The sequence below is a fragment of the Crocodylus siamensis genome, chromosome 8 (assembly GCF_052110815.1).
Source record: "Crocodylus siamensis isolate JL-2025a chromosome 8, ASM5211081v1, whole genome shotgun sequence".
Taxonomy (NCBI): Eukaryota; Metazoa; Chordata; order Crocodylia; family Crocodylidae; genus Crocodylus; species Crocodylus siamensis.
Window position 1 is genome coordinate 51690255 of NC_143402.1, and position 10629 is coordinate 51700883.

General features: G+C 59.8%; 2 protein-coding genes across 10 annotated transcripts; both read right to left on the reverse strand.

Annotated features, from left to right (window-relative positions):
* Positions 1–59: 59 nt before the first annotated feature.
* On the reverse strand, positions 60–6299 carry ATP6AP1 (ATPase H+ transporting accessory protein 1). Of its 2 annotated transcripts, none has more exons than XM_090060824.1 (10): positions 5457–6299; positions 5060–5186; positions 4230–4304; positions 3898–4091; positions 3101–3141; positions 2891–2991; positions 2280–2521; positions 2135–2182; positions 1736–1973; positions 60–1395 (listed from the first exon to the last, which is right to left on the reverse strand). In XM_090060824.1, exons 1-10 carry the CDS (start codon positions 5549–5551, stop codon positions 1186–1188), a joined length of 1371 nt encoding a protein of 456 aa, XP_089916950.1. In that variant the 5' UTR covers positions 5552–6299; the 3' UTR covers positions 60–1185. The 2 variants fall into 2 exon arrangements, with proteins under 2 accessions (XP_089916950.1, XP_089916951.1); XM_090060825.1 differs by having other exon boundaries at positions 2891–2976; positions 5457–6273.
* Positions 6300–6454: 155 nt separating this feature from the next.
* TAFAZZIN (tafazzin, phospholipid-lysophospholipid transacylase) lies at positions 6455–10523 on the reverse strand. 8 transcript variants are annotated; one of them, XM_090060886.1, is made up of 11 exons: positions 10069–10208; positions 9776–9957; positions 9333–9461; positions 8737–8782; positions 8554–8639; positions 8256–8336; positions 7957–7998; positions 7810–7872; positions 7649–7701; positions 7349–7426; positions 6455–7203 (listed from the first exon to the last, which is right to left on the reverse strand). In XM_090060886.1, the coding sequence occupies exons 2-11, from the start codon at positions 9882–9884 to the stop codon at positions 7102–7104; spliced, it is 789 nt and encodes a 262-aa protein (XP_089917012.1). In that variant the 5' UTR covers positions 9885–9957; positions 10069–10208; the 3' UTR covers positions 6455–7101. The 8 variants fall into 8 exon arrangements, with proteins under 8 accessions (XP_089917012.1, XP_089917008.1, XP_089917007.1 ...); XM_090060882.1 differs by lacking the exon at positions 9776–9957 and having other exon boundaries at positions 7349–7402; positions 10069–10500; XM_090060881.1 differs by lacking the exon at positions 9776–9957 and having other exon boundaries at positions 10069–10492.
* Positions 10524–10629: the final 106 nt, after the last annotated feature.

The window sequence follows — 10629 nt, forward strand, 5'->3', positions numbered from 1 at the left end:
ATCCGCTCCTAAGCGGTTGCACTTCCCTCCCAACAAAAGAAACCAGGCAGAGGCAAGACTACGACCAGACCCTATTTATTAGGGTGCCCCACACACACAAGGCTGCAATAAATAACCAGGAAGGGGCAGGTCTAGGGGTGACCCGAGGTGAGGGGACCCCCTCCCAGCAGATGAGTCACTGGCAGATCATAGACTGATCCCAAAGGCCACCCCCAAATGAGGGGGTCCAGCCCCCCAGGGCAGAGGGGAGGGTTTAGGGGTGACTACCCTGTCACCCTGTCACTTAAAGAGGCAGCAGCCTAGGTGCCTAAAGGGGCGAGGACAGCAACAGCCCCAGGAAACAGATAGAAGGGCAGAGGGTGCAGAATCACTAAGGAAGAAAGGGGTCAAGGCCCCACCTGGAGCCACAGTGAGGAGCTGGGGGGTGTGGAGGAGGTTGAGGGACCCCAGGACTAGTATGCAGCACAGGGCAAGGACCCCAGAAGAAAGCTAAGGAGGCTGGGGGGCAGGGGACACACAGACGGACCCAAAAGCTGGGCTGAAGGGTGGCAGAGACTCCACACATGGGCCAGGGGTGTTTGGAGGGACCAAAGCCAGGCTGGGGTAGTGAATGGGGAAAATCAGGGACCCCAGAGCCGGACTGAAGGGCAGCAGAAACCCCACAGTTAAGGTGGGGGATCGTTGGGGGGGTTATAGGGACCCCAAGCCCAGGCAGGGAATAAGGGGAGGGTATCAGGAATTCTAAAGGCAGACAGGCTGCTGAGGAAGAATTTTAATCAGGGACCCCACCTGAAGGGGGAAGGGGAACCCCCAACTGCTAAGCTGGGGTGAGGGTATGTAGGGACCCCAGGCCCAAACTGGGAACAGCTAGAGGGTAATCAGGGACCCCAGAGCTGAGCTCAAAAGGGGTCAGGACGCCCAGTGCAGAGGCAGGAACTAGATACCCCAGGACAGAGCAGCAAGGGGGTATAGATCCCAGAGCAAGATGAAGAAGGGCTGGGGGTAGCAGTGCCTGGGACTCCAAGGCCTGGCTGGGCAGGGGGGTTAGGAAAACGATTAGGGACTACAAGCTAAGGAGAGCTTAAAGTACCCCACTGCCAGGCTACAAGTACCTTGGCACAGGAAAAAAAGGGGAGAGGGGGAGTTAGGGACCCCAGGCCAGGGTTGGATAGGTACAGCAGACTCCTACTCAGTCTGGGGCACAGCAATAGAGGGCCCCTTGGGGTCATCAAAGCGGTCCATGGCACGCAGACCCAGCAACATATGCAGCCCATAGGCCAGGACAGTGGCCAGGAGGGCACCCGGGAGCAGCCCCATCCACACAGGTGCAGAGAAGAACCCAGCACAGTCACTGGCATAGGAGAAGCGCCGCCCTGTCACGTTGAATGCCTGTAGCTGGAGGAGGGAACAGGGAATAGAGGGGTAAAGCCACAGAACCCAGATGTTCAGGCTCCACCACTTTGACCCACAGAACCCAGGCATCCAGACACCCCACTGCTAGCCCACAGCCCCTACCCCCACAGAAAACCCTGGTGTTTGGGCTCCCAGATAACTCTCCTCAGTGCCTGCTCTCACCCCACCCAGAAACGGGCATTCAAGCAGCCTGCTGTCACCCCCAAGCCCACTCCCTTCCCAGAGAACCCAAACTGCCTGGGTGCTCACCCCCAGGCCACAACCCACCCAGAGAACCCAGGCTCCCAGCCTCCCCCCCCCGAGAACCCAAGCATCTGGGCACCTGGATGTCATGCAGCAGCAGCTGCCAGCGGGCAGCGGCTGGGTCGGCATGGGTGTGGGGTGTGAGCAGCCCCATGGTGCCCAGGCGGCCACAGTGCCAGGAGTAAAGGGCTGGGACTGAGACCCCAGAGACATCAAAGGCGGCTGGTGCCGCTGCTCCGCCCTCCACTATCTCCACCCGTTCCAGTGACGACCAGTTCCGGCCCGACACCGGGAACCACTTGTTGGTCATGTAAAACCTGCCGCAAATGAACAAGCAAGTCAGAGGGTAGACAAATAGACAGACATCGGTGCTCTTCGCTCCTGACTCGCCCCTCCACACCCTCATGACCCCCACCACACTGCCTTCCCCTAAAACCAGGCCAAGGAAGTGCCCCCCAGCTGCCCCCTCAATACTCACATGATGGTCAGAGAACTATTAAAAACCACCTTGTAGTCCAGCACCAGCCTGGGCGGGGCGGTAAATGGAAAAGACAGAGTAAGACCCCTGCAGTGTCCCCCCCCCACCTGAACACCACCACCACCAGCCCCCAGATGTCCCTTACCTAGCCTCAGTGGGGCCCCAGCTGGATCTTGACACGTTAACAATGGCATGGGGGCCAAAGGTGTCATCAGTCAGGTCCCGCCAAACCCCATCTCGCACCACTGACAGGTTCTGGGCCCAGAACAGAAGGAGGGGGGAAGCGCCAGATGGGAACTGCAGGGGGGGGTACACTGGCTCCGGCCCTGTCTGCAGCAGCTGCCGCCCCAAGGGCCCAGGGACTGTGCCCAACACTTCCCGCAGCACCTGTGGGAGGGAGCAGGTGTCAAATCTGGATGCCTGGGTTCTCTCCCAGCACTTGTGCTGAGGATGGGGCAGCAGGCAGAAGTGAGAGCCAAGTCATCTGGGTCCTTTCTCTCAGCAGTTTGTAGGGGCAGGGGTCAGAAGTGTGGGTGTAGGACTCCTGGGTTCTTTCCCAGAACTCAGCAAGAGGAAGATACCCATATTCTTTGGGAGCTCAGACACCCGAGTTCTCTCCCACTCTTGGTGGGGATGATGCTGGCAGCCCAGATGCCTGGGTTCTCTCCTCCTTGTGCAAGGAGAGGGAGCCCAGGACATGCCATGCAACGGTGATGCGGTAACCCTCAGAGGGCTGAATCTGATGAGGGTACATACCCGTGAGGGCCGTGGGGCTGTCAGCAGGGCTGTGTAGGGCACATCCTCTTCCTTCAGGGCACTGAGCACCTGTCCAATCACCTCATCTAGGGCAGCAGATCCTGTGAAAGGCAGGAAATCCCTGCCCCACCCCTTCCAAACACCCCAGCTGTTCCCAGAATCTCCTCAGCTCCCTCATCCCACCCCAAAGTTGGAGGGGTATGGACTCACCATTGCCTGTCAGCACCTCCTTGGGGGCCATAAGGCTGGACCTGAAGGGGGTACAGTGCAGAGGATCAGCAACTCCCTCCAGCCTCACATGAACCCTGACTGTTGTGGTGAGGTGAGGAGGTCAGTGTCCTCCTGGGGGGTGAGACCCAGAAATTGGGGGGGTGGCGCATGAGGAGGTCAGCACCTCCCCAGGGCCAAAGGGCAGCTAAAGGAGAAACAGGACAGGGATGGGGGATATAGGTCAGCCAGAAGATCAAAGTGGTGCAAACTACCTGAAGAGAGGCCCTGGAGCATTGTGAGGGAGCTATGGAGATATTATGGGCTGGAGGGATGACAGACCGACTTCGGGGGTAGATGGAGAGGGTGTTGGAAGCACATACTGACTGTGGGGAGACTGCAGCCCCATAAAGGCTGGCCATAGGAGAGGTGGATCATGAGAGTACAGGTTTGCGGCGGGGTCTATGGAGCTGAGGTTGGTTACAATGCTGTAGGGAACATCTAAGGGGCCTGGGAGAGATGTAGAAGTACAGACTGACTTAAGTAAATTGTGGGCAACATGTGGGGAGTCCTGGGTAAAGGAGGGCCCACAAGCTGGCTGGATACTCAGGTGTGTGCGCACGCATGGTAGAGGGGAAAACTGGGGGTGGATTTCTGAGAGGTTAAGAGGATTACACTGCTGGGGTGGAGGCAGAGGGTGCAGAAACTGACTGCAAAGATCTGAGTTGGCTCAAGCTGGCCATGGGGGGACTCCAGTAGATCCGAGGGGGGGGCCCTATGGCTGGCTGTAAGGTACATACCCGGTAGCATACGGCAGGCGCACGAGCAGCAGGGCAGGGACACTGGCATTGAGACGCAGCTGGCGCAGGGTTGGGGGGTCGACAAGAAGGGGCCCGGCCCCCAGGTGCTCCCGCAGCAGCAGCGGCACTGCCCCCGCAGCTTCCCCTTCCACCGCTGGCAGCACAAGTGCTGAGCCTGCATCTGATAGTGCCCCCTGGGAGGAGAGATGGAGGGGGATGGGGGGCAGGGACCCCAATCTCACTCCAACAGCCTCTCACTCCCAACCCACAGGACTCCCATAGCTCCATGGTACCCCTCACTCCTGACCCACAGGCCCTGCCCACTCCTTCACCTCCAAGTTGGGGAAGGCACTGTCCGGTTTGTTGCCATAGACACCTCCATAGGCTGTAAAGTCCTCCACGCTCAGCTGTGAGGGACAGGAAGGAAGCAAACTGAGAGGCTCCTTTGGGCACAACTCCCCCATGGAGAGAATGACTTGCGGTGAAAGGGTTGGGGGGCAAGATGAGTAAGTGTGGGGGGAGAGGCAAGGTCACAGGGAGGAGAGATTGTCACGGTCACAGGTTATATGACCAGACAAGCAATGGGGGAGGGAGAGCAGACTAGACTCCCTTCCTCTTTTAAGGAATGAGGCAGATACGCCCAGCACCACAACCCTCCACCCCCCCCCCACCAGGGAACTGGGGCCACCTTAGACCCCACAAAAGGCAAGACAGGGAACTTCTGGGGGGGTGGGGGGGAGAAGAGGTCTCCCTGGGAGAGGCTTTGCTGGAAAGGGGGCTGGGAGAGCTTAAAGAGAGCTGGGGGTAGGGCCAGGCAGAAACAACCCAAGCAGGGTGCAGGGCCCTGGGGCAAATCAACCTGTGCAGGGTTCTGAACCCGGATGTGACAAAGTCGGGGGGGGGGGGAAGCAAGCAGCTGGATATGCCGGATTCAGCAGGGGGACAGTACCCAGATGTGCAGCAAACAGCAGAGCAGATTTGCTATGCCACTCCACCCGGCTCCATAGCCCCCCCCCCCCCCCCCCCCCCCATCACAGGGCTAGGGCAATTGCTCCAATCAGCTCCCCCCGCCTTCAAGGATAGCCCTGGGGACAAGACAGCAGGAGTCTGAGAGGATCCCCAGGGGCTTTGGAGGGTTCTAGAGAGCCATGGGGTAGCCCACCTTCTCCTGCAGGAAGAGCAGGACATTGCGAGGCCCCTGGTCCAGGGCAGGCCCCAACAAGGCCTGGAGCTGTGGCTCTGTCACCACATGGCCCTCAGAGCTGATAGCCGCAGGGGGCCACAGTTCACTGTGAGGGAGAGCAGTTAAGGGAGCAGTTGGGGCTTTAACCCCCTCATACCTGAAGCCTCACTAAGCCCCATCACAGCCCCCTCAGCACCTCCTCTCCTGCCCCCTAGGGCCCCTCCCCCCCCTCAGGTAACCCCACAGCGCCCTCCCAGCCCCCACCTCTCCTAGCTACCTCCTACCCCGCGGCTCAACCCTTTTCCCTCCCTCCCATCACGGCCCTACTACCTCCAGCTCAACCCTTTCCGGCCCCCACCCCCAAGCCACCCCGAACCTGCGGCTGGACCAAGCCAGGAGCGGGACCTGGTCAGCCCGCACCACCCCGGGCGCCAAAGCCACCAGCAACAAAACCAGAACGGCCACCATCATAGAGCGCAGTCCCAAACAGTGTCCGCACCCCGGAGTCTCATGATCAAGGCTGCCAATTAGAGCGCAGGACCCGCCCCTTTCCGCGCCAATGACCAATGGAAACACAGGACCCGCCTCCCTGAGCAGCCGGCCAACTGGAAGGAAGGGCCAATGGGAAGGCTCTAGGCCGGCAAAAGGGAGAGGGATATGGGAGTCAATAGGACTGCGAGGCGCGCATCAGTTGGCCAATGAGAGGTCGAACGGCGATATTACCTCCCAGCCAACTGCAGAGCAGGTGGGTGGTAAGGTGGGACTGATGGCAGAGAGGCCGCGCTCAGACTGAGGGTCATGCCAGCTGGCCGACCAGAGCCCGGCGGGCGATGAGTGTCCCCCCATCTCCCGAGGGACTGAAGATGGAAGCCGGCCAATGAGAGAGCGGGGACGCGATGCGGCCCGCTAGCCAATGACAGAATAGGACGCAGGACAGACTGGTACAATAGAAGACAGGGCCTCGCTTCCACCAGCCAATGATAAAGCATCTTTCAAGCAGGGTGGATGTCTCAAAGCTCTACCCCCTGTAGAGCCCTCCTTCCGCCTTAGGGCGGCACCGCCCTTCCTTGAGTACCCTCCCGTGAGGCTCCGCTCCCATCAGTCACTTGCCTGGCGTCCTAAGGCCCCGGCTTCTCGGTCTCGGAGCTCCGCCTCCAATAAGCCCCCTCCTCTTTAACCCCAATTTATAAACCCAGTCCCTGCAGCTTCCAGGACACAGCCCTCACAGTTCCCAACCCAGGGGCCGAGGGCGGGGCCAGGTCAATGAGGGGAAGAGACCTGCCCTCCCCCCCACTTAAACCTGTTTAGCCTTGCTCCCTACCCCATCCCAAGATCCAACCCCAGCCCCCTCCCTACCCCCAGTCTCACACAGGAGAGGGGGGAGCTTCTTTCTTTATTGGAAAAAATCACACTATAAAAACAAAAGGAGACAGAGATTGGAGTGGGCTGCAGTCCTCAGACCCTACAGGAAGCTGGGGGAGAGCACAGAAGAAGTCCAGTTCCCCATTTGGGGGGCGGGGTTCAACCTTACTGAGCAGGACAAGTTTTAGGGAAGGGAAATGCACCCCCATTACCCAGAACACTTTGCAAACACTGTAGGGATGACAGTGATCAGAGCTCCCAGGATACCCACGTTTAAGGTATCTGTCCTGATTAAAAGGGGGAGGGGTCTGGAATGCAGGGGGTTGGGAGTCCTGCTCTAGGGGAAGGGAGTATTCCATTCTTTGGGCTAGGGTCACAGCACCCACAAACCACCAGGACCTCCCTGCAGTAATCAAATGGGGGAAAGGGGGCATTTTCCCACCATCCCTTGTAACAGCAGAAGGGAAGTTCCATCACCCCTTGCAGCAGCTTCCCAAGGGAAAGCTTCCCATCATCCCTCAGGGTATAGTAGATGGAGGCAGCACAGGATTCTCCCGTTATGCCCCAGGGCAGCTTGCTTCCTCTGCTAGAGCCTAGCTGGCTCCATGGGGGAAGCTGGGAAGGTCTGATGTGGGAGTGCCCCCAGCCCTACTCCTGCACTACCGAGGGGGTTGCAGGGCTTGGTGTAGATGCTCAGCCTGGCTCTTCAGGCTCTGGATCTCAGCCTGGATGTAGTCAGTCAGTGCCTTGCGCATCTCCACCTGGGGGAGGCAGGGGGTGGTCAGAACCTGGCTGTGCCCAGCATTCCCTAAGACACCCCCCAGGGAACTGAGCGCCCCCCCCCCAATCAAGGTTGCAGCCACCATTCTGGGGTTCAGAGGGCCTCCCCACCACAAATTCACTCACCGCTGACTTGTTCTGAGCCCGGAGGGTCTCCAGGATGGGCTGGACACTGAATGGCTGCCCGATAAGAACAGTGATCCGCTGGGGAGGGGCAGCATGCGCACACAGGTGGGCAGTGAGGGTAGTGCTCCCACCCCCCTGAGCCTGGTCCCTGTCCAGAGAACTCAGGTGCTGGGGTTCCCAGGCCCCCTGCTCTGACCCATCAGCCCCTACCCCTCTCTCAGAGAACCCTGCTGTCTGGGTTCCCAGTGCCCCCTAGCTCTCACACCCTAGAGAACCCAGGTGTCCAAGCCCAGCACTCACCTGCCCAATGCGGGGCATGTAAGGGGGGGCGTTGGGCAGCACATCACTCATCCCTACCCAGAAATGAAGGGGTTAAAAAGGTGCCACTGCTCCCTCCCCCCAGGGCCCCATGAGGTCCTGGGGTGTGAGGGGAGCCAGATGCCCCCCACCCCCCAACTCACCTATATGCCACAGTGGCAGGATAATAGGGTGCAGGTGGCACTCTGCCAGCAGGCGCCCAATCCCTGCAGGGATTTGATGTCAGAAGTCAGGTGTCGGGGTGCCCAGCCCTTAGCTGCCCTCCATCCACCCCAGTCCCCTGGACTTACCCCACTTGAAGCGCATGAACTCCTGACTCATGTTCACCTTTCCTATGGGGAGGGGGAGGTAGGTTGGGGGGACTGAAGGGCCCCCAATCTGCTGCCCCCCAGAACCAGTCCTTAAGGGTATCCCCCTTCTGCCTCCAGCCACCCCATCCAGCCCCACACACCACCCCCTACTGCCCCAAGCCCTCCCACACCCTCCTAGAGGGAGCACTTTAACTTTCCACCCTACAGGGCAAGTCCCGGACTGGCCCTCCAGCATCCCAGCCCCTTGCCCCCCTGAATCCCCCCCAGGTCCTTATTACCCTCAGGGAAGATGTGGACCCAATCTCCCCGATTCAGCTTCTCCAAGACAAAGTCCATGCCCCGCTGGTATACACCATCACCTACAGTAGGAATAGTCAGGGAATTGGGCGGGGGGGGAGACAGACAGACAAACAACAAACACATGATGGACAGGGATAATCCACTAAACCCTTAGCCCCACCCCCGCAAACACCCCCAGGCCCCACTTCTCTACACCAATGAGACCAACTTCCCTCAGCCCACATATCCCCAACTGCCCCATGCCCCCCAAACCCCATCTACTGCCCTGCCCCCCACCTCGGCAGACAGGGACACAGCGCCCCAGGCTGAAGAAGCGTGAATGCAGCTCCTGGGTGAAGCAGATGTCTGCAGCTGTGGGAGTCCTGAGGAGGGGTACGGAGTGAGGGGGGTCAGGACAGCTGGATCCAGCTCAAGTCTGGGGTGCCCCTGAAGCCCCCCCCACAGCCCTCCACAACTCACCACCGCATCTTCGGCAGGTTCCAAACATGTCTCAACTTCAAGATGCCTGGATGGAGAAAGGAGGGGGATATGTGAGGGGGAAGCCCCACGCAATTCCCTTCTGGGTTGTTGTTGTTTTTTTTGTGGGGGGGCAGTGGAACCCCAACCAGCCGCTCTCCAACCCCACAGAAGGGGGCACCCCGCATCTGTGAGGAGGTAGCCCCCCCACACACACCCCCAGCCATCAAACCCCATGCCCTAGAAATGGAGGTGGGGAGCAGTAAGGAGTCAGCCCCCCTCCACAATGTCCCAGCTTCCAGCAGCTCTGTACCCAGGAGATGGGGGGAGGGTCATTCCTATAGGACTGGTGGTAAGAAATGAGCCCCCCATGATTTCCCAGTGCCCCACAAACTCCATACCCCCAGAAACAGGGATGATACTATACAGCTGGTGGTAGGGAGCAATGAGGAACCATCCCACCCAGAAACACCTTGCCTCCCCCTCGACCCCCTGGCCCTGTACCCCAGAGATGAGGGTCATTCCTATGGAGCTGGTAGGGAAGGAATCAACTTCCCCCCTCCCCCACAAGCCTCCAGCATCACCCACTAGCCCCATACCCCAGAGGTGGGGGTCATCCATGCAGGACTGGTGGTTGGAGATGGTGATAAGGGGAGTGTCTGGGCAACGCCGCTCAATCAGCTCATACAGAACCTCCTTGTTGTGGACCTGCAGCTGGTTCATACACCCTGCACAAATATGGGGGGGCAGAGCACTATGATAGGGCTGGGGGGGGATAAGAGGTCATTGGGTTGGCGGGGGGGTGGGGAACAAGATCAATCCAAGAAGGGTTCCCCATCCCTGGTGGGGGCTGGTCACAGAGCAAGGGGGAACAGGGGCTGATGGGGGAGGCTACAAGGAGGGGGATACTGAGACAGGTTTCTGGAATCTCCCCAAGCAGTGGTAGGAGATTGCCAGGGGATCAGGGAGTGATCAGGGGGTCCCAAGGGAGGGATCGGGGGGTCAGAAGGTACCAGAGGTGCTGGAGAGGTGGGACACTCACGAGTCCAGAAGTAGCTATATGTGCCGACCAGCCCCATGATGAGGCGGCTGGCCAGGGCCCAGGGGAGCCCGGGAGCCGGCGGGAAGGGCCACGATACCTCTAGAGGCATTGTCCCAGCCCAGGGGCCAGCGGGAATGGGGGTGGAGGGGCTCTGGCCGCCCCCCGGGGCTGTGACGATGCTCCTGTGGAGAAGGCGCACGAAGGGTCACGGCCAGGCCCGGCCCCTCTTCAAAAGCCCCCCAGTCCCTACTGGAGATCCCGCCCCGCCACGAGTCCAAGCGCCCCTCCCTTACCTTGCCCCCTTAAGGCCGTAAAGCTCCGCCGGCTGCGACTCCCCGCTGTAGTGAATCGGTCGCCCCACCCCCGCGAAGAGGCGAGGCCATCAATTGCCACTGCCACTGCCACGAGGGGGTGTCGCAAATGCCACCCAACTACCGTAAAGTACGCCCAGCCCTGGCGCTGCCACTGCAGCAGCAGTCGTAAAGTACCACAGCCACCCCACCGTCGCATTCCCTTTTCTTCCGCACGTTTCTGTTGTAAAGTAAGGCGACGGTCTGCAGCTGTTGGAGGACCTAGAGTCGTCGAAACGCGGCGAAGCGGAGTGCCAGTGACCATAGAGAGCAGAACGGGCCCAGGTCGAGAGAAGAGTCATAGGCGGGTGGAGCTGGCACGAAGAGCCATTTCTGACGCCTATGGAGGTCTCGGATGTGGAAGGAATGTCTCGGCTTCAGCTACAGCCTGTGGGGTGGTGTCATTATTGTAGAGAACATTGATGATGTCTTAACTGGGGGTTGATGTTATGTCAGGTGTTGGTGATGTCACCGTCAACCCCCCCCCCCCCCCAGTGACATAGC

Bases quoted from the DNA above. Each gene is read 5' to 3' on its own strand.
- ATP6AP1 (XM_090060824.1), bottom strand. From the start codon at position 5,551: ATGATGGTGGCCGTTCTGGTTTTGTTGCTGGTGGCTTTGGCGCCCGGG. The intron at 3,142-3,897 runs GTATGTACCTTA...TACCCCCTTCAG, and splicing joins CGCCTGCCGTATGCTACCGG to GTCCAGCCTTATGGCCCCCA. The intron at 1,396-1,735 runs GTGCCCAGATGC...TCCCTCCTCCAG, and splicing joins TGCTGCTGCATGACATCCAG to CTACAGGCATTCAACGTGAC.
- TAFAZZIN (XM_090060881.1), bottom strand. From the start codon at position 10,390: ATGGTCACTGGCACTCCGCTTCGCCGCGTTTCGACGACTCTAGGTCCT. The intron at 8,640-8,736 runs GTGAGTTGTGGA...ACCCCTCCTCAG, and splicing joins AACCTGCCGAAGATGCGGTG to GACTCCCACAGCTGCAGACA. The intron at 7,427-7,648 runs GTGAGTGCTGGG...GCCCCTCCCCAG, and splicing joins ACATGCCCCGCATTGGGCAG to CGGATCACTGTTCTTATCGG.